This window comes from Bidens hawaiensis, unplaced genomic scaffold, assembly GCF_021521415.1.
Source record: "Bidens hawaiensis isolate Kalapana, Puna unplaced genomic scaffold, B.hawaiensis_p1.1 tig00029107_1, whole genome shotgun sequence".
Lineage (NCBI taxonomy): Eukaryota > Viridiplantae > Streptophyta > Magnoliopsida > Asterales > Asteraceae > Bidens > Bidens hawaiensis.
The window spans coordinates 183,969-206,115 of NW_027494802.1; the positions used below are offsets into that span (position 1 = coordinate 183,969).

A 22,147-nucleotide genomic window follows, 5' to 3' on the forward strand; every position below is an offset into this window, starting at 1 on the left:
GCCTAGCCAAGACGAGTAGCTCAAACTCAAAGCTAGGCGATGATTGCATCACAACCTTTAAAACAACTCTACCGATACTTGCACCCACCCCCATCCCCACCCTACCTAAGGCTACTTGTTGTGGTTAAAGTCAATCAATGAATTCATCCTATCATATTACGTCACATGACGCTGACTGAATCTGACCCTTCACTCCTACCCACTTGCACCCCTGTTCACTTTAGCCTATCCTGTAAGTTAGCCGTTAACACCCCTAAAACATCCTACCACTCACCATTAGCCACCGCGAGTGAGCCACACCCTTCCCTCAAAGCCCCGTTAACACCCCCACAACACATGGTCTAAGTTTCTTTTTTATTTTTTTTAACTTTGGAATAAAACTCTTCACTACTTGACCCATCCTTTTCCACTTTCCCAAAGCAAAGTACAAACACAGCTCACATCCATAAAACCCTCCCCCCCCCCCCCCCCCCAAAAAAAAAGTTTAAAAAAAAAAGTTAAATCTCCATAAATTTGCCTCAAAACCCAAAATCCAAACACCAAATCTTGTCCGAGTTAAGTAACTTGAGTTCCATTTAATTAAAAAAAAAAAAAAAAACAAATCCTTTTCCTCTTTTTATCTTCTTCTTCTATGACAAAGAAACAACCAAAAACTGCAACTTTTCACCTCTTTCTTCCTACATTCCATGTCTACCTCCATTGACAGTTAGTCACATACTCACATAACAATATAACATCATTCTTTAACTTCATATTTTCAAAAAAATCTCATTTTTTTCAGCATGGGTGTGTATATTTTGGCTCTTTTATTAACTCTAACCTCCAATCTTGTAACTTCACAAACTGAAACAAGAAATGATGTTCTTCAAGGAAGAGTGTTTATTGATGGCAAAAGTGCCATTGCTCATATTGATAGTGACTTCATTTGTGCTACAATGGATTGGTGGCCACCTGAGAAGTGTGATTATGGGACTTGTAGTTGGGGCCATGCTTCTCTCCTCAATGTGGTATTTTTTTTTAATAACTTGTGTGTGTTTTTTAAGGTGTGTAGTGTGTGAAATTGATGATATTACACCTGAATCTACAAGGGTTTGTGTAGATTTTAAATTGTTACATTTGTTGGATACTTGGATATTAATTATTCATTAGTAATCATTAACACTTTTGTCAAGTTAGTTTTTAACTTTCTTGATTTCTTGATCTTGTAACTATGAATTTTGCTATAATGAGCAATCTTGAACAACTTATGAAGATTTAAAAGATAAGAGAATTATAAAGATTAAAAAAGTTAATTACCTTTTCATGTTTGCATTATATATTCATGAATCTATAATATTTTGTAGTTTTATGTGTTTGCTAGTGTAAAAAAGTTACGCAATGAAACAATTCTGTTTAACTTTTCTTCTGTGCAGGATCTAAACAACAAAATATTTCAAAATGCAATCAAAGGTATGAACAGAAGTTGAATTGGTCATTTATTACATTATTACATTATTAAACATGGATCAATCAATTCTTTTAACATTTACAATAACTACAAAAATGGCTACTTTAAAACTTATTAAAAGTCAAAAGATTCCAAATTTGGTAGCTTTTAACCAGGTTTATTTGAACAAATTATGCAGCTTTTTCAACATTAAAGATAAGAGTAGGAGGGAGTTTGCAAGACAAAGTTGTTTACCAAACAGAATATGATCCAAAACCTTGCATTCAGTTTTCAAGAAACACATCAGCATTATTTGGTTTTACTGAAGGTTGTTTGCCTCTATCCAGATGGGATCAATTAAGCAACTTTTTTAAAGAAACAGGGTAAATTAGATTAACCATTTGTTTGTTTCTTTTTTATTTCAATAAAGTTGGCATCTTTATTAAAAAAAATAAAATTGTAATGATGGTTTGCATTTAGGGCTGAAATTATATTTGGTTTAAATGCACTTGCTGGCAAGAAAATACTAGCTGATGGTTCAGCAGTTGGAGCTTGGGATCCTGCAAATGCCGAATCTTTGATCCGTTACACGGTTAAAAAGAAGTACACCATGTATGCTTGGGAGCTTGGTAAGTTTATTTACATTTATTTACATGTTCAAGATTTTTTATATATTTAGCGAAAATGATCTTAGTTAAAAAGTGTCAAAATGGTTCATCTAACGGGTCAAAAGGGGTCAAGAACGGTTGACCGGAAATATTTTTTAGTCAATGATGCAAGTTAGATGTTTACTCCTTTATTAGCCGTTAAAATAACATTTTGAATGACTTTTGACTCGTGTATCTAGGCCTGTAAACAAACCGAACGAGGCATGTTCATTTCGTTCGTTTGACTTTAACCGAACAAAATGATTGAACATGAATAAGTGAAAAGAGTTTTCTTGTTCGTTTTCGTTTGCTAAGAAAATGTACCTATTCTTATGTTCGTTCGCTAACAGTATAAAATATAAGTGAATGGTTCGGTTCATGAATGTCAAGGGACATAAACGAATGAACATAATTGAGCGAACACTAATTAAAAATAAACGTGAACATTAATATGTGGAGTCTAAAAATTACTAAAACCAGACTAAATTGTAATGGGTGATATTTTATTTTCATAAAATTATACTAAATTGTAATGGACCTAAAAGATTTAAATGCATATATTCACGAACAAACTTTTAAACAAATGTAAACTAGCGAACACCAATGAACGAACATAAACGAACGAATGAGACATCTGTTCATGTTCATTCTTTAACTAAATGAACAAAATATGTTGTTCGTGTTCGTTCTTTTATTAAATAAATGAACATAAACGAACTTCCCGTCGTACGGTTCACGTAGGGCCAAGTAAACCTTCAGTTTGTTTACATTTTACTGATGTATCTTGTTATTTTATAAGTTTAACCCGTTAGAAATAAAACATAACCTGAATCAACCCACTCATAACTAAACGGGCCAAATTTGAATGGTCTAATTTTTATCAATTTAATATCTTGTAGGAAATGAGCTAAGTGGAAGTGGAGTTGGAACAAGAGTATCTGCATCTCAGTACGCTTTCGACACAAAAACCTTAAAAACCATAGTTCAAACAGCCTATGAAGGTACCGAGCCAAAACCTCGAATAATTGCACCTGGAGGTTTCTTTGATCCCAACTGGTTCAAGGAGTTTATAGACCGAACGCCCGACACACTAGACATAATAACTCACCACATATACAATCTTGGCCCAGGTAAATATTATACATTGTTACAAATCAAGCAAATTTATTTCATTTCCAAGATAACAATTTTATATAGTTTAAAACTTTTTTAATTTTATAAAGGGGTTGATCAACATCTTGTTGAAAAGATTCTTAACCCGTCTTATCTTGATGGCGAGGCCGATACATTCAAGAATCTTGAGAGCATTCTCAAGACTTCTGCAACTTCTGCTTCTGCTTGGGTTGGTGAAGCTGGTGGTGCTTATAACAGTGGGCATAATCTTGTTACAAATGCATTTGTTTTTAGTTTTTGGTAAGCACGTGTGAAATGACGAAAATACCCTTTACGAAAAGGATTACTGTTATTGGATGTTGGGTTGGTTTAGGTACTTGGATCAGCTGGGAATGTCATCCGTTTATGACACGAAAACGTACTGCAGACAAACGTTGATTGGTGGAAACTATGGGTTGCTTAATACTACAACTTTTGAGCCGAATCCGGATTATTACAGGTTTGTAACTGATTTTTGTGTTGTTATTTGACTTTTGAAGTCAAAGTTGTAGACTTTCATGCTTTAAAGGTTATAACTTGATGGGGTTTTGTTCTTTTTTACCAGCGCGCTTCTTTGGCAACATTTGATGGGTAGAAATGTACTTTCTTCAAACTTTAACGGGACCAAGAAAATACGATCTTATGCGCATTGTGCCAAAGAATCAGTAAGCTTCCTATATTATTTGAACAATGCAATGTTTATAATCTTGTTATAAAAATAGTTATTTATAAAATTAAACAATGGACAAAAAATTTGTTGGGTCGGCCCAACCTGACCCGTCCCATTACCAGTTTGGGCGTGCATGGGTTGGTTTGGGAATTGGGCTCAACCGAAAATTTAATGTTTTTTTGAAACTCCTTCGGTTTTTTTTTTTGGTTTCTGGTTTGGATCGTTCGGTTTTTATTTTTTCAGTTTTACCATTTGGGCTTGAAATTCTTGGCCCGAAAAAAATTGGCCTCAAATAATAAACTTGGGCTTATAGCTTTTTTGTTAATTAATAATTAATTGATTATTATATGTTTGGGCCTAAAATAATTCGGTTACACAGTTTATTAAATTCTTATAAATCGCTTAACATTCAAAATTAAAAATGAAAATCCATAAATTCGGTTCGGTTTGGTTTTTCGGCTATAAATACATGCAAAATTGAAACCGGACCCAAAATTCGTTTTTTACAAAACACAAACTCGAACAGTCAGTTTTTGTTTGGGTTCGGTTATTTCGGTTTCATGAACACCCTATAATGCCAGTTACCCAACCAACATGGCACATTTAGTTTGCCACCTATTTTACCATTTATCTATGAAAAATGCAACGAAAGGGTAAAATAGTCATTTCTCACGACGCTCATAATATTACCGCAGAAGGGAATAACACTACTACTGATCAATCTAGACAGCAAAGCTGCGGTTGATGTAAGCTTGTCTCTAGATAGCACTTGGACTTTGAATAACCTCAAATCGCGCGTTCATTATCATCTTCATAAAGCAAACACACCGCGCAGTTCCAAGATTAGTGGAACAAACACACGAGAAGAATACCATTTAACGGCTAAAAACGGAGACATACACAGTCAAGTGATGTTGCTTAATGGTAAAGAACTGAGAGTGAATTCAAACGCGGAGATACCACAGTTGGAGCCTGTGTATGTGGATTCTTCAGAGGCTATAAGTGTTGCTCCTTTTTCTATTGTGTTTGCTCATATACCATATCTTACTTTGCATGCATGTAGTGTTTAGATGCTATAATATATAGATACATGGAATGGAACTGAGAATCAGTTTCATTCTGATTATTGATTTAAATTATATATTCATAGGGTTTATTTTATTTTATTTTGTATTCATGAATCTTCTTAAGATGAGATGCAATATGATTACTAGTTTATTTTGATAGCCTTTTACTCTTCATATAAGTGTGTATCTTCAGGTCTTCAACCATAAGAAATAATTCAAGTTTCAATGTTTTTCAATTTTGTATGAATCTTCCTATAAATGCTTGGACTTTACATTATTATTTATATAATTCAGTTTTTTATAATAGAAAAAAAGAGTTTAAATAATAAGAAAAATAGGTTAATATTATATGACTATGCTACCGTAATCACTAGTTTGGTCTAGTGACGAAAGTACATGACCTCCAATCAAAAGGCTGTAGGGTCTGTAGGACCCAGGAGATCACGATTCAACCAACAATCAAGAACATAACAAAGAAGAAGAACAACACAAACTTTATTGATCGAACAAGACACAATATAAATGTTTACATCGAGCCTCTATTTATAGTTTTCCTTATGATGGTTAATTATGATAACAGATTGGATCGATAAACAATAATATGAAATGATTTCTTTATTAATATGAATAAGTTTTGTGATGATGTTACAAAGGACCGGGGAGAGGTATTTATACCCTCCGATGACGGTTATTGCCGGTGACAGTTATTCCGACGATTATTCCGGCAAGGGACGCGATGGTTCTAGTTTTCATATTTACATTATTTACACAAACTATTACCTAATTACAATTATGGCACAAACTATACTAACTGAACTTTCTAACAAAGTTAACTAAACTCTAATAAACTTAACGGGATTTTTTAACGAGATCGGGATTATTTCCAACAAATTAACCACCTCTGGCGGTTATAAGTACCATGGCGGTTATATAACTACCTGGTAGTTATATAACTAACTTTTTAGCCGCCTAATATTTACATCAGGACCCCCTAACTTACAAATGTTGCATAAAACACCCTGAACTATACTTTGTACTAATTACAAAATTGCCCCTCAACATTTAATCAAACTTGATCACACAATTAAGGCCAACAGAGTCTAGTCTTACATGAGATAAGGAGTAAAGAGATACTAGCCGTTCATAATAATAATAACAATAATAATAATAATAATAATAATAATTACATGAGACTAGGCGAATAGGTGGCGTTCACCAGTTGGATCTTAAACCTAGCGAGTTTTATCTCATCGCATTGTTGTACCTTGAAGCGTTGGCTTTACGTGAGGATTTTTCCCCGGTTTCAAAAACGATTGTATCCTGATATAATAAATTTATTCAATAGCCCATTTAAATGATTAAAAAACCAAAAACAAACTATGATATATACCACATGCATAATGCGTCGTTTGTATAAACAAATTAAAAAATTATAAGCATAAAGTGACAAAAGTATGTTAATATTATTATGTCAATGAACTTTCAACTAAACAAACACTTTTTACACCGATTTTCATCTCTCTTCAATGGCCACCGAAGACTGGATTCCGGCGAAAGATGCACGGCAGATGGCCATGGACGGTGATCTACCACCACCCAAATACATAGCCAACAACAACACCAAATTTGGCCCAATTGAAACCTCACCACCTTTTGCTCCGGTGCCGGTCATTGATATCAGCCTTTTAATTTCATCTTCCAAACAAGAAGATGATCAGCTTACTGAACTAGCTAAACTCAGATCAGCACTCACCACTTGGGGTTGTTTTCAGGTCTACTTTAAACCCTTTATTGCTTTTGATATTTTGTTGTATTGGGTTCTTGAAATTCATGATTTTTATTGAAAAAAATCAAGACTTTTTTGGATTTCAAGAAATTCTTGAAATTAAAGAGTTTCTTGAAATTCAAAATTTTCTTGTAAAAATCAAGACTTTTTTGGTTTCAAGATATTCTTGAAATTAAGGATTTTTGTGTTGAAAATTAGTTTGTGAATTGATTTCTTGAAGTTTAATGTAACCCTTAATTTCTGCCACTTTGTTGTAAGTAACCTTGAAAATCAAGGCTTTCTTTTTAATTTCAAAATTTTTCTTAAAATTCATAATTTTTGTGTTCAAAATCAGGCTGTGAGTTGATTTATTGAAATTTAGTATAACCCTTAATTTCTGCTAATTTGTAGTAATCTTGAAAATCAAGACTTTCTTTTAGTTTCAAAATTTTTCTTGAAATTTAAGATTTTTATATTCAAAATCAGGCTGTGAATTGATTTCTTGAAATTTAATGTAACCCTTAATTTCTGCCACTTTGTAGTAATCTTGAAATTCGAGATTTTTATGTTCAAAATCATGATGTGAATTGATTTCTTGAAATTAAAGACTTTTGTGTTCAAAAGCAGGCTGTTAATTGATTTCTTGAAATTTAATATAAATTTTAATTTCTGCTATGTTGTAGTAATAGGTTCTTACATTTCAAGATCTTTTCAAAAGTTAAGATTTTTATGTTGAAATTCAAGATCTTAATATTGAAAATTAGGCTGTGAATCACGGGCTTGATGATTCGTATCTAGACAACCTTCGACAAGTGACCAAACAGTTCTTTGATCTTCCATTGGAGGAGAAAAGCAAATACTCGAGACAACCTGGTTCTTCTCAAGGCTATGGCAATGACAGGACATACTTCGAGAATCAAGTTCAAGATTGGTGCGATCGCCTTTCTCTTCGGCTTCTGCCCAAAAATCAAATACAACTCTGGTTTTGGCCAGAAAACCCGTCCACTTTTAGGTCCGGTTTCTATCTATGTTAAAATTATATTAGTTAAGGTTTATTGTAATGATCAAATATCAATGTGTAAGTATTTGTTGTGTAGGGAAACCATTGATGACTACACTGCTAAGATCAGATCTATATATGTGGTGATATTCGAGGCAATGGCAAAATGTTTAGATTTGGAAGAGAATTGTTTTGCAAAACATTTTACCAAAGAAAATGATATTTTGCTAGGGCGGTTTATGTTGTACCCCCCATGTCCGACCCCTGATGCAGTGCTCGGTGTGAAAGCTCATTCGGATAGATCCGGGATTACTCTTTTGTTACAAGATCCCGGAGTTGAAGGGCTTCAAGTGTTGAATGATGGTAAATGGTACATGGTTCCTGTCATACGCGACGCCCTTTTTGTTAATCTAGGCGATCAAATGCAGTTTACAATATTATATATACTTGTTTTAAACTATGTTAGTTGTATATTTATGATACATTTATACATTGCAGATTATGAGCAATGAGATTTTTAAGAGCCCGATTCATCGGGTTGTGACAAGCAAGGAGAAGGGGAGAATATCTGTGGCTATGTTTACAGAGCCCGACCCGGACAAAGAGGTTGGCCTGGTGGATGTTTTGGTTGATGAGAAGAGGCCTAGAGTGTACAAGACCGTGAAAAACTATGGCGTCTTTAATCATGAATGCTTTCAGAAAGGCATTATTCCCCTTGATGCTGTTAGAATCTAAACAAGTTTCGTATAATATGCAGACTTTAATGGACTGTTTGTAGAAGTTATTGTTGTCTTTTAACCTAAATCTCTCTTTTATCATAACAATAATGAAGGAATATTTACAACAAAGCATGCTAGCGACACAACATGTTGCCCGTTTGCCTTCTGTGTCGATGTAAACACGTAAATACTGCCTTTTAATGAACGAAGGAAAAAAATTTCATGTGAAGATAAAATCACTAAGACATTGCCACCATTTGCTTTCATACTTCGCATACATTCACATTATGTCTATCATTACATTATTTAAATATAGTTGTATTTTCTAAACATATCATATATACATCAAGTGTTATCTAGAAGCAAAAAAGTTAAGAATTTTAATTTAAGCTTCTTCAAATAAACTCTATTTTGAGTACAAGTTTCTTCCTCTATCTTTAAGAGTATTTTAGACTTTTAGATCTCCTCTAGAAATGATCACAAATTAGCTTTCATTAATATTAAAATATAATTATAAAATAGTAATATTATTTAGTAAGATGATTTCAAAAAATTCTTAATATGAAACCACTAGAGTTTCAATATTATTTAACTGTACTGTTATTTAACTGTACACAGTTAAGAAAGTTATGATATTTATAAAACTTGCATGGTATTTAGTGCTTTTTTTCACATATGAATCAGTTTAATTAGTTACTAGTAATTGTGTATTATTTATGTCAATTGTCATGACATCAAATATGAAATATTCACATGCAACTTCATATATATATATATATATATATATATATAGGGGTGGGATCTAGAGAGAACTAGAGAACTAATAAAAACTACTTTTAACCTTTTTTTAAAAAATATTTTGCGATTTTTTTTTTCTTTCCTCCTTCTAATAAGATGATATTGTTCCTAAAAAACCGGCGATGTAGTGCATATGTGCACTAATGAGTATTGCATATATACAATAGTGTTTTATTGCATATAATACAACACAATTGCATATTATACAATACACACTATTGAATATATGCAAATACAAACACTAATAATTGTACTCAAAACAAACTATCGTATATACATAATACAACACTAATGCACATATGCACTATATTGTTTTTTTGGTATTTTTGTATATAGTATAACACTATTGCTATGCTATTCAACATTATTACGCATATCAAATACACACTAGTGCACATATGCAATAAAAAAAGTCGATGTATTGCATATGTGCACTACAATGAGTTTTTTTTATTTTTTTTATATTTTTCGAGTAAATGGTAACATAATATAAGAATAATGACAAAAACGGAAATTTAAAAATATTTTTTTAATTAAATTAAAAATATTTCTTTATTAATTCTCTGGTTCTCTCTTTAAGGGAATTCTCTCTATCACACATATTTTCATCTCTTGTTCTCATTGTTTTCTCTTCTGTCATGGCTACCGAAGACTGGCTTCCGGCGAAAACTGCACAGCAGATGGCCAAGAACGGTGATCAACCGCCTTCCAAATACATTGCCATTAAGAACACCAAATTCGGCCCAATAGAAACCTCACCGCCTTTTGCTCCGGTGCCGGTCATTGATATCAGCCTTTTAATTTCATCTTCCAAACAAGAAGATGATCAAGTTACTGAACTTGTTAAACTCAAATCAGCACTCACCACTTGGGGTTGTTTTCAGGTCTACTTTAAAACCCTTTATTGCTTTTGATATTTTGTTGTAATGGGTTCTTGAAGTTCAAGACTTTCTTGAAAAAAATCAAGACTTTCTTGAATTTCAAGATTTTCTTGAAAAAAAATCAAGACTTTCTTGAATTTCAACATTTTCTTGAAACTAAAGATTTTTATGTTCAAAATCAGGCAGTGGATTGATTTCTTGAAGTTCAACATAACACTTAGAGCACCCACAACGCTAAGGTTGTGGGTGCCGTCCGTCCAATGTGACAAACTTCAAGCGTTGTGGCAAGATATCCGAGAGGGTGGGGTTAAGTGTACAAATAACTAGAGTAATTATGTTAATAGTGGTGTAATTATATTACTCTATGACTTTTGAACTAGAGTAATTATTATTACACTGTTTTACTTTTTATAACAAAATTACTATAATTCAAAATCTTAATTATACTAGTTATTTGTATATTTAGTAGGTTAATTTTATTTGCATAAGATTTTCAAAGCGGTTTGTGGAGGTTTGGTGTTGGAGAGAAAGTTTGGGGGGGGGGGGGGTTGAGAAAAGTTTGGAACATGATGCGAAGCTGATGTGTCGTTTGTGGAGGTACAGCGTTGTGGATGCTCTTAACTTCTAGCGTCTTAAAATTTAAGATTTTCTAGAAATTCAAGTTTTTATGTTCAAAACCAGGCTGTTAATTGTTTTCATGAAACTCAAGATTTTTATGTTGAAATCAGGCTGTAAATCATGGGCTAGCGGATTCATATCTAGACAACCTTCGACAAATGACCAAACAGTTCTTTGATCTTCCATTGGAGGAGAAAAGAAAATACTCGAGAGAACGTGGTTTTGCTCAAGGCTATGGGAAGACATGACATATTTCGAGAACCAAGTTCAAGATTGGTGCGATCACATTTCTCTTCGGCTACTCCCCAAAGATCAAAGACAACTCCGGTTTTGGCCTCAAAACCCGTCCAATTTTAGGTCCAGTTTCTAACAATGTTAAAAGTATATTAGTTAAGGTTTATTATAATAATCAATGTATAAGTATAGAGTTGTGCGTTTTGCAGGGAAACCATCGATGACTTCACCGTGAAGATCAAATCTATATATGTGGTGATATTCGAGGCAATGGCAAAATGTTTAGATTTGGAGGAGAATGTTTTTTCAAAAAAATTTACTGAAGAAAACGATATGTTACTAGGGCGGTTTATGTTGTACCCCCCATGCCCAACCCCTGATGCAGTGCTCGGTGTGAAAGCTCATTCGGATAGATCCGGGATCACTCTTCTGTTACATGATCCCGGAGTTGAAGGCCTTCAAGTATTGAATGATGGTACATGGTACATGGTTCCTGTCATACGCGACGCCCTTTTTGTTAATCTAGGCGATCAAATGCAGGTCACAATATTATTATATATACTTGTTTTAAACTATGTTAGTTGTTTATAATATAAATTGTTGAATGATACAATTATGCATTGCAGATTATGACTAATGGGATTTTTAAGAGCCCGATTCATCGTGTGGTGACGAACAAGGAGAAGGGGAGAATATCTGTGGCTATGTTTACAGAGCCCGACCCGAACAAAGAGATTGGCGCAGTGGATGTTTTGGTCGACGAGAAGAGGCCTAGAGTGTACAAGACAGTTAAAAACTATGGCGATTTTAATCATGAATGCTTTCAGAAAGGCATTATTCCACTTGATGCCGTTAGAATCTAAACATACGTTTCTTGTAATATGCAGAATTTAATGGACTGTTTGTAGAATTTATATGCATGCAGAAGTCAATGGACTGTTTGTAGATTTAACACATGCAGAATTTAATGGACTGTTCATTAATCAAAACATAATTTATGTCACAACAAGACTTTCAATAATAAGTTCAATCTGTGTTACCCAACCGGGCCAACCGTATATATAAAATGGGAAGGTTCGTCTATACGGGTCAAAAAGAGAAAGTTAGTTTCTTGTCCAATGTTTCTATAAATTGTCTGTCTGTCAAGTAAAGTTAGCAAAAGCATATTAATACTTTTTCAAAGATTTACATTCTTGAATGAAATAGTTGAGGCTGTATACATTAAATTACAAATATATATATATAGAAAAAGCACAAAATAACATATTTTTTAAAAGTAAAATGTGACTTTTGCCTTTTTTTTACCTGGTTATCGAGCATTCGGCGTTCACGTCCTCCGGCCTCAATAAGGCGAGCAAACTGCTTTACTTTACCAAACGATATCGGTACCCGCGTCAATATTATTGAAACCAGTATTGGTATTTGTTTTTATGGTTTTCGATGTAAAACGTGTGTCGATGTCTTTTGGACATATGAACTTGTTTTCGTGCTTACACAAGACAACTTTTGTTCGTGAAATTAAGCCGTTGTAAATAAGTTTTTTTTTTCTTTTTTCTCTTTTTTTGTAATACACAAAACTTTTTACATAGATGAACCGATACAGTCGAGATATTTTATACATATACATACAAATTCCTGTCTCAACATAAAGAATTTTCAATGGTTCAATAAGTTTGATAAGTTAGGTTTTAGTCTTTTAGAGGAGTGAAATCATATTCTCTAGTTCAGTTTTTCCAAAAGAAAAGGTTATTTATATTTAGATGGGCTTTGAGCACACGTTTCTTCCTCTTATCTATATAAAGATATGAGAGTGTTTTAGACTTTTAAACCTCTTGAAATGATCACAATTTGCAATTTTACTTTAGACATTGTTAGTAATTGCTTGTTGGACAAAAAGATGGCTTATTTATAATTTCATTAATATTAAAATATAATTATAATATAGTAATACTATTTAGTAAGATAATTTTAAAAAATATTACTATGGAACCACTAGAGTTTCAATATTATTTAACTTTACTGTTATTAAATTGGATATTTATAAAACTTGCATGGTATTTAGTGTTTTTTTTTCACATGTGAATCAGTGCTTTTTTTCACATGTAAATCAGGTTAGTTACTGAATGATGTAAATTGGATATTTATAAAACTTGCATGGTATTTAGTGCTTTTTTTCACATGTGAATCTTCAGTACTAGTTATTTTTAAAAATTTATAACAAAAAAGTTACAAGAATAAATGAGAAAAGTTGGTTAGTATGTCAAATTTCATGATATCACATACTCACATGCAACTTCATATATAAGCAATCACACCTATGTAAATATTCATCTCTCATTCTCATTGTTTTGTATTCTGTCATGGCTACCGAAGACTGGCTTCCAGCGAAACCTGCACAAAAGATGGCCATAGACGGTGATCAACCGCCTTCCAAATACATCTCCAACAACAAAACCAAATTTGGCCCAGTGGAAACCTCACCGCCTTTTGCTCATGTGCCGATCATTAATATCGGATGTTTAGTTTCATCTTCCAAACATGAAGATCAACAAGCCGAACTAGCCAAACTCCGATCAGCACTCACCACTTGGGGTTGTTTTCAGGTTATTTAAGTTTTAAAGCCTTAATTTCCATTTTGTAGTAATCTTGAAATTCAAAACAGGGAAAAGTTAACGTACAAATTAAATTAACATGCTGCGAATCAAGTAGTGTAATCATATATGCAAATAGTGTAATTATGTAATTACATCGTAGTGTAATTACACTACACTATAATTACACTATGCATTATATATAATTACACTACTTGATTTTTACAGTTAGTACGTTAATTTAATTTGTATTTGATCCAAACCCTCCAAAATATTATTTTTATAATCGGGTTGTGAATAGATTTCTTGAGATTTCAACTTAATCCCTATTCTCCACTCTTTAGTAATCTTGAAATTCAAGATTTTTGTGTTTATAATAAGTTGTAGTCACAAAGTTCTCTTCTTTTTCGACTACAACGAAGGGGTCTCATTTTTCTTACATATAAACCGGCTTTTGTTTATTAAAAAAATTGATAAATTTAGATGACCAGAGAGAATCAGTGGACCCTCTTGACCCTCCTCTGGTTCCGCCCCTAATAATCTGTGAAAAGATTTTCTTAAAATTCAACATAAACCTTAATTTCTGCCACTTAGTAGTAATCTTGAAATTCAAGATTTTCTTTAAATTCAACATAACCTTTGATTTTTGCACTTTGTAGTAATCTTGAAAGTTGAAATTCAACATAATCCTTAATTTATGCCACTTTGTGGTAATCTTGAAACTAAACATAACCCTTAATTTCTGCCACTTTGTACTAATCTAGACATTCAAGATTTTCTTGAAATTCAAGATTTTTATGTTGAAAATCAGGCTGTGAATCACGGGCTAGCGGATTCGTATCTAGACAATCTTCGACAAGTTATCAAACAGTTCTTTGATCTTCCATTGAAGGAGAAAAGCAAATACTCAAGAGAAGCCGGTTCTTCTCAAGGCTATGGAAACGACAAAACATACACCGCGAATCAAGTTCAAGATTGGTGTGATCGCCTTTCTCTTCGACTTCTCCCAATAAATCAAAGACAACTCCGGTTTTGGCCCGAAAAACCATCGAATTTTGGGTCTGGTTTCTGACTTTGTTCATCCAGATGCAATGATTTGTTAAAAGAACTAACAGGTTGCGCGCTGTGCAGGGAAACCATCGATGACTACACCGCGAAGATCAAGTCAATATATATGGTGATATTCGAGGCCATGGCGAAATGTTTAGATTTGGAGGAGAATGTTTTTTCAAAAAATTTTACTGAAGAAAATGATATTTTACTAGGGCGGTTTATGTTGTACCCCCCATGTCCAACCCCTGATGCAGTGCTCGGTGTGAAACCTCATTCGGATAGATCCGGGATTACTCTTTTGTTACAAGATCCCAGAGTTGAAGGGCTTCAAGTGTTGAATGATGGTAAATGGTACATGGTTCCAGTTATACGCGGCGCCCTTTTTGTTAATCTCGGCGATCAAATGGAGGTGCACAAACAATTTTGTTACAATATTATGTTATGTTACATGTTTAGTTTTATTTATGATACAATTTGCAGATCATGAGTAATGGGATTTTCAAAAGCCCGATTCATCGGGTTGTGACAAACAAGGAGAAGGGGAGAATATCTGTGGCTATGTTTACAGAGCCCGACCCGGACAAAGAGATTGGCCCGGTTGAAATTTTGGTCGATGAGAAGAGGCCTAGAGCGTATAAAACCGTGAAAGACTTTGCAGTCTTTAACCATGAATGCTTTCAGAAAGGCATTGTTCCTCTCGATGCTGTTAGAATCTAAACATGTTTCTTGTTATATGCATTGTTCTTTCGCTTTCCGTCCTAGACACCATATCATATGTAATAAAAACATGTTTTATTTATGTCGTGTTGACATGTTGTGTTAATGTTAAACATGTTTTCCAACTACTTACCATCATTATCACATCAAAATCGTCAAACGGAAAAACTGCTAAACGAGATATATAAGATAATCAACTACTTATCATCATTATCATATCATATCAAAATCGTCAATGGAAAAATTGCTAAGCGTGAAACAAAACATCAAAAATAAGGCATCCCAACAAGTTCAAAGAAGAACATGAAATGATGATACAAATGAAATGATAACCGGCATCACCTTCGGTATGGATCTAGAAGATCTTGAACAAAAGGCCTCCATGGGTGGCAAAGAATGGTGCAAACACCAAAGATTCAACAGCCATGAGCTTGATCAGGATGTTAAGCGATGGCCCAGAAGTGTCCTTTAACGGATCCCCAACCGTGTCTCCAATCACAGCCGCCTTGTGTGGGTCTGACCCTTTTGGTCCTAGCGATTTTGCATGCTCAGAAACACCAGCCTTAACATTACAAAAACACAAATCAGTAATTAATAATAATAATAACAATAATAATAATAAGGGTATAATAAGGAAACGAACGAAACATAGCATTTTCATTGTACCTCGATGTATTTCTTAGCGTTGTCCCACGCACCACCAGTGTTGGATGCAGAAATAGCAATCTGCATCATGTAATAAAATAGTTAGAAATAAACTTATATAAAAAAAACTATAGGTGACCGGTTTGAACATTTTAAATAATATGTACCTGGACACCAGAAACAAGTGATCCTGCAAGAACACCGGAAAGTGTTTCGACACCGAATAAAATTCCAACAATGAGGGGAGTTAGCATGACAAGAGCACCAGGTGGGATCATCTCTTTAATCGAGGCATCAGTAGAGATTTTGACGCAAGTAGCGTAATCGGGCTTAGCAGTGCCTTCCATGAGGCCCGGAATGGTGTTGAACTGCCTGCGGACTTCTTCAACCATTTTTAGTGCAGCTTTTCCCACACTTTTCATTGTCATTGCTGAGAACCAGTATGGAAGCATCGCACCTACGATCAAACCGATAAAAACCTTTGGGGTTAATACGTCAACAGTTGTAATCTCGGCCCGGCTCACAAACGCACCGAATAGAGCCAAGGATACAAGAGCTGCTGAACCAATGGCGAACCCCTTGCCAATAGCTGCAGTGGTGTTTCCAGCAGCATCAAGAGCATCGGTCCTCTCACGAATTCTGTGGCTCATTCCCGCCATTTCAGCAATGCCACCAGCATTGTCACTAATGGGACCGTATGCATCAATAGCCAAACCGGTGGCTATGGTGCTCAGCATTCCAAGAGCCGCCACTGCAACACCGTACATGGCAGCAAAGCTAAAACTAACAAAAATGCTGATTGCAATCGCAAAAATAGGGATGATAACTGATTTGTATCCCAAAGCAAGACCGAAAATAACATTTGTAGCAGCTCCGGTACGGCATGAGTCAGCAACATCTTGCACAGGGCTAACAGAGAAAGAGTCAAGTTAGTCAAAAAACAAGACTCTTGACCTTCTATTAAAAAAATTAAAAAATAAATAAATAAGTACCTGTAAGCATTGCTAGTGTAGTACTCGGTTACGAATCCAATAATAAGGCCTGCCCACAAACCAACACAAACACACAAGAACAATTGCCTGCATCATAATCACAAAAAAGGTCAGTTTTTGTCTAACATTTATTTCCCAATTTTGACTCTCAAAAAGTCAACATACCAGTTTTTAACTGCTTTCTGGGCTCCAAAATTAAAGATAGTGAAGCTAGAAGGAAGAGCAATCCAACTAACAACAGCTATACCAACAGTCATCAACACGGTTGAAATAATAAGTTGGTATTTCAAAGACGGTTCGATTTGCTTAACGGTTTTGACTTCAAAAAAGTCAGTAGCAAACAAAGTGGTGATCAAGCACACAAGGATGCCAACAGAGCTCACGATTAACGGGTACATCATTGAAGTGAAATCATGAGTGTTTCCAAAAGAGGAAATTGAAGCAACAACAAGTGCTGCACATGATGATTCGGCATATGACCCGAACAAATCAGATCCCATACCAGCAATATCCCCAACATTGTCACCAACATTGTCAGCAATAACCTGCATCAAATTGCCATTTCATTGATAAACAAGCGAAAAGGCAGTTTCTTGATAGAAAATTTTTTTCTTTTGGAACAGAAATATATTGTAAAAAGATCATTTTTGAGCAGCATGCATATGAATGGATCAATTTGGTTGTGTTTTATCTCAAACAGACCAATTATATTCGCTCATTTATATTCATCTATGTTGATTTATGTTTGCTAGTTTACATCTGTTTAAGTTCGTAAAACTTTTTAGACTCATGATAATTTAGTCTAATTTTATTAACTTTTTAGGCCCAAAACATTGTAGTTCACATTTAGTTCTAACTGGTTTTAGCACAACTATGTATGTTCGTGTATGTTCTTGAACCCCTTCGTTTATACTGAAAAATGAAAATGAACAAACATAAACGGACACGTTCATTTTCTTAACTGAACAAAGAAATATCCGGTCCTTTGTTCAGTTAAAGTTAAACAAACGAATATGAGCATGCTCTGTTCGTGTTCGTTCGATTCGTTTACAAAAACAGGTTACAAGACGAAAAAAATAAATTACCGCTGGATTTCTGGGGTCATCTTCAGGGATGTTTCTTTCAACTTTGCCAACAAGATCAGCTCCAACATCAGCAGCTTTTGTGTAAATACCGCCACCGACTCTACCAAAAAGCGCCATTGAAGATCCACCAAGCCCATAACCAGTTATTGACTCGAAAAGACCTTCCCAATCCTCACCATAATAAATCTTGAAAAGGTTAATAGTAATATACAAAACAAGAAGCCCATTTGCAGCCAAAAGGAAGCCCATAACAGCTCCTGATCTAAATGCAACAATGAAAGCCTTGCTGACACCCTTTCTAGCCTCAAGGGTAGTTCTGGCATTTGCATATGTGGCAATCTTCATTCCAAGAAAACCGGAGATGACTGAGGTGATGGCACCAAGCAAGAATGACACTGTGCTGAAGACAGCTGTCATTAGAGCCGGTTTACACATTTTGGTGGTGTCGTATGTGCATATTTTGCTACTTGTGCTAAATCCCTCAACCGACCCGAGAAACACAAAGATCAAAACCGCAAAAATGACCATAAAAATACCAACATATTGGTATTCGGTAAATAAGAAAGAAGTTGCCCCTGCAATTCCATGAGAAAAATCAACAAAGTATTAAAATTTCAATCCAAGAATATAACTTTCAGTTATTAAAAATGACCCTTTCAATTTTTATTTTTTTTTTTAAGTCAACCTTTGACCAAGGAGAGTAATTTGTAAAGGAGTCAAGAAGATAGCTTTCAGTTCAAAAAAAACATTCAAAATAAAAGTCAAGATTTGACCAAAGAAATACTCCTTCCACAGAGGTATACCACATACCGGTATACTCAAATGGAAAACTGGCATGAGTAACAAATTAATATAATAACTTCATAGATATCAAGTTATAACAATAAAAATAATCATACTATATAAACAGAAAGAACTGCATACCACATTATTATAATCAGTATAGATGATTATATAAATATAGTTATATTTGTTAGTACTAAAATAAACTGGCAGATTTTAAAATAAATGTTAATCATTATTCAAAGGGATAAAATAAAAGCAATAAAATTAATAATAGTTTGCACTTTGCACAGTAAATCTATAAATTCATCCTGAGCCAATCATATTAACAAGAGAAAAAAAATGTAGTATCACTGGTCCCCCTGGACATAAAGACACACAACTCTTTGTTGCTGTTTTTTTATTAACAAATTTACCCACATTTTAGGGATATCTTGTTTTCTTATCCAAATTAACTAGATATTTAAAAATAAAACAATAATAAAAAATAAAAAAAGGTTGGATGCAATCACATTTGGATCATAAAGATGCCATAAAGCAACCAATAATCATTTAAATTTTAAAAATAATAATCCCACCGACAACCAGCAATATCCCACCAAGTCTTAAGATTTAAACAATGTTGGAGGGAGGTTGCAGAAATTTAAAGCAACCAAAAACATTTTTATTATTTGATGGAAAATTGAAGTGTGAAAACTTGAATCAAACTCTAGTTACACGTGTATATAAAAATATTCATATAGTTTACATTGATTCAACAACCACCAACATCACTAAATTGATATGCAAATATTTAATAATTGGAAGGTAGATCTAAACTTGAACTAAAAGTCCTTACCAAACAGCATACTTAGAAGAAAATTCAACCATGATTACAATTACAATATTACAAAACCTTATTAAACTGAAAATTAAACGAATGTAATAAATTACGGTTTTTCGTTCATGAAAGATTAGTGTTTGCATCGAAACAGAATACAGTTATTGCGTCTATAGCCCTTAGCGAGTTGTTTAAAAATAACATTTATTTAAGTAGTTTAAAAATTATAATAATATAATAATAAAAATCATATGAATAGGAAGGGGATATAAATCGAACATTCCGATTAGGCAAATAAAAATCACACACCACAAATTCTCAGATTTCAAATTTGCAGATATTTCCAACCAAAAATCATTTAACTTAATATTATATTTAATATTATTAAATTAACAAAAGAACTTAAATAATATTATATGGCAAGGCATTTTTACAGAACACCGATACAGTACCAGTACCGACCGAACACAAACAAGCACCGCCATAGTGTTGTTCTTTCTTTTTTATTGTATTCGGTATCGATACCATCCATTTTCGCCATCTTACAGCTTTTCAGTGGCACCGGTACCGAATTACAGCATTTTATTCATGTTTTCTGTATCGATACCGTTCAGTTACAGTTAGGGTATTCTATAGTATTTTTTTATCCATACCGTATTACTTTTCGGTATTGATACCGATACCGATACCTTTTTTTTATTTTTTCAGTATCGATACCATTCAGATTCAATACTTTTCAGTATTTAAAGTATTTCCAATGGTACCAATACTGATTCAGAATAATATGTAACAAACTTATCCATCACCACCTTCAGAAATGGCGTTCTGAATCTCCGCACACTTCTGAACAACCGCATGCTCATTAACTCCTTCCTCTTCTTCAATCAAGGTCTCCGTAACCCCGTTCTTCGCATCGCCTTCACTCTTCTCAACCGACAGCTTCACTTTGGACACCAGGTACCACTGGAACAACGAGAACGCTATTCCGATAACCGCACATACCGGAATCACAAATTCTGTGCCGAGATCTGACAGTATCGGCATAATAATAATAATAATAATAATAATAATAATAATATCAACAAAGAGTAAATAATACTAATGATAAATGATAAAATTATTATTATGGTGTGGGATGAATGAATAAATAGGGAGGGGATTTGAATGATAAGAGGCAACTGGGCGGGTGTGTGTGTGGTGGTTACAGACTGGTAATTGATAAGGTTAGAGGGCGAGTGCTTTGGTGGGTTGTACGTTGTGGATTGGGAGTGGTGAGTTTGGGGGTGGGTGGTGGTTTTGGATTGGTGTGAGTAAAAAATGCTGACGATGGGAATACGTGGTGGGGTATAATATGTATGTAGAGGAATTATATATTTTTATGTATTTTTTATGATATGATATTTACAGCTTTAAAAATTAATGCACTGCAAAATGCAAATTCACGTTTATATAACTTTTGTGGGAATGATTAATAGTTTTATATATGTATAGTGTGTGACAGAATGGTATAATAATATTTTGTATGAAATTATTATAATTATGTGCCAAAATTCAATTTTTAAATATTTTTTTAGTTTTTTCTAGTGTAAATATGTTTTCTTTTTGTTGAAATTATTTGTTAGGTTTCTTGGTGCTTTTGCAAACTTAACCTATGTTAAACATATTCGTGTCGACTTGTCACTATAATGCGGGGTTTTATTAATGAATAAAGTAGTTTTAATATGTTATTTTTTAGGATAAAGTATACACGTGTTATTATTATTCTGGACGTTTACTATTCTATTTTTAGGTTTAGTGTCGGTACTATCACGAGCGTAACTGATTATGACCGGATCATTTTACTTTGATCAAAAGTTGTATGTGTGACAATAGTGTTTTGGGTGTTTACAAATTTATTTTTCTGATTTAGTTTCAGTGTCGTAACGAACTTAACCGACACCAAACAAATTCGTGTCATTGCACCGACGTAGCGCGACATGTTTCGTTACATAGCTTATGTTATTTATGCAAATAACATATTCGTTTAGGGTTTAAGTTTGTTTCTACTCAACCTGAGTAGGGCTTTTAATAAGTCAATCTCGAGAGGATGGTTGAGAGAGATTTGACTTATTTACTCATTAGATATCTCTTTACAAAACATGTGTCAAGAACATATTTGTATTTAATAAGCTGATTTTTAGGGATTAAGAGTTGAAAGAGATATGTGAAAGTGTGATAGGAATTGAAACTGAGTTTTGGAAAATATACGTGACTAATATGAGATAAGATTAAGATAATGATGTGTTCATGGGTGTTACATATAATATTTATTATAGTAAAAAAGGCATGATAAGGTGAAGATAAAAATCTTTTTTTTATGTGCCATTGATAAGATATTAGGTGAAACATGTGGCAAACGATAAAGGCATCTGATTGCTAATCTTAGTATTGTTTCAAATGCTTAAAATAGTAATTATTCGGCAGCTTACTCTAAATCAATTTTAA

The 22,147-nt window shown here is 33.8% G+C and overlaps 4 protein-coding genes and 1 pseudogene across 5 annotated transcripts; 4 read left to right on the forward strand and 1 right to left on the reverse strand.

Moving 5' to 3' along the window:
- Window positions 1-765: 765 nt before the first annotated feature.
- LOC143578277 (heparanase-like protein 3) lies at window positions 766-5,090 on the forward strand. Its single transcript, XM_077061907.1, has 9 exons — window positions 766-1,007; window positions 1,413-1,449; window positions 1,626-1,809; window positions 1,907-2,055; window positions 2,973-3,203; window positions 3,297-3,486; window positions 3,560-3,685; window positions 3,791-3,890; window positions 4,591-5,090. Exons 1-9 carry the CDS (start codon window positions 783-785, stop codon window positions 4,963-4,965), a joined length of 1,617 nt encoding a protein of 538 aa, XP_076918022.1. The 5' UTR covers window positions 766-782; the 3' UTR covers window positions 4,966-5,090.
- A 1,381-nt stretch (window positions 5,091-6,471) lies between these two features.
- On the forward strand, window positions 6,472-8,611 carry LOC143578278 (flavonol synthase/flavanone 3-hydroxylase-like). Its single transcript, XM_077061908.1, has 4 exons — window positions 6,472-6,734; window positions 7,492-7,739; window positions 7,825-8,176; window positions 8,226-8,611. Exons 1-4 carry the CDS (start codon window positions 6,489-6,491, stop codon window positions 8,460-8,462), a joined length of 1,083 nt encoding a protein of 360 aa, XP_076918023.1. The 5' UTR covers window positions 6,472-6,488; the 3' UTR covers window positions 8,463-8,611.
- A 1,271-nt stretch (window positions 8,612-9,882) lies between these two features.
- Window positions 9,883-11,924, forward strand: LOC143578280 (2-oxoglutarate-dependent dioxygenase 11-like; annotated as a pseudogene). The gene is made up of 4 exons (XR_013143231.1): window positions 9,883-10,128; window positions 10,854-11,100; window positions 11,187-11,517; window positions 11,604-11,924. The product of XR_013143231.1 is annotated as a 2-oxoglutarate-dependent dioxygenase 11-like (transcript).
- A 1,413-nt stretch (window positions 11,925-13,337) lies between these two features.
- Window positions 13,338-15,353, forward strand: LOC143578279 (protopine O-dealkylase-like). Its single transcript, XM_077061909.1, has 4 exons — window positions 13,338-13,580; window positions 14,380-14,627; window positions 14,700-15,030; window positions 15,102-15,353. Exons 1-4 carry the CDS (start codon window positions 13,338-13,340, stop codon window positions 15,336-15,338), a joined length of 1,059 nt encoding a protein of 352 aa, XP_076918024.1. The 3' UTR covers window positions 15,339-15,353.
- Window positions 15,354-15,528: 175 nt separating this feature from the next.
- Window positions 15,529-20,710, reverse strand: LOC143578264 (pyrophosphate-energized vacuolar membrane proton pump). Its single transcript, XM_077061897.1, has 7 exons — window positions 20,473-20,710; window positions 18,061-18,635; window positions 17,141-17,520; window positions 16,976-17,062; window positions 16,151-16,892; window positions 16,005-16,064; window positions 15,529-15,900 (listed from the first exon to the last, which is right to left on the reverse strand). The coding sequence occupies exons 1-7, from the start codon at window positions 20,705-20,707 to the stop codon at window positions 15,694-15,696; spliced, it is 2,286 nt and encodes a 761-aa protein (XP_076918012.1). The 5' UTR covers window positions 20,708-20,710; the 3' UTR covers window positions 15,529-15,693.
- Between the last annotated feature and the right edge of the window lie 1,437 nt (window positions 20,711-22,147).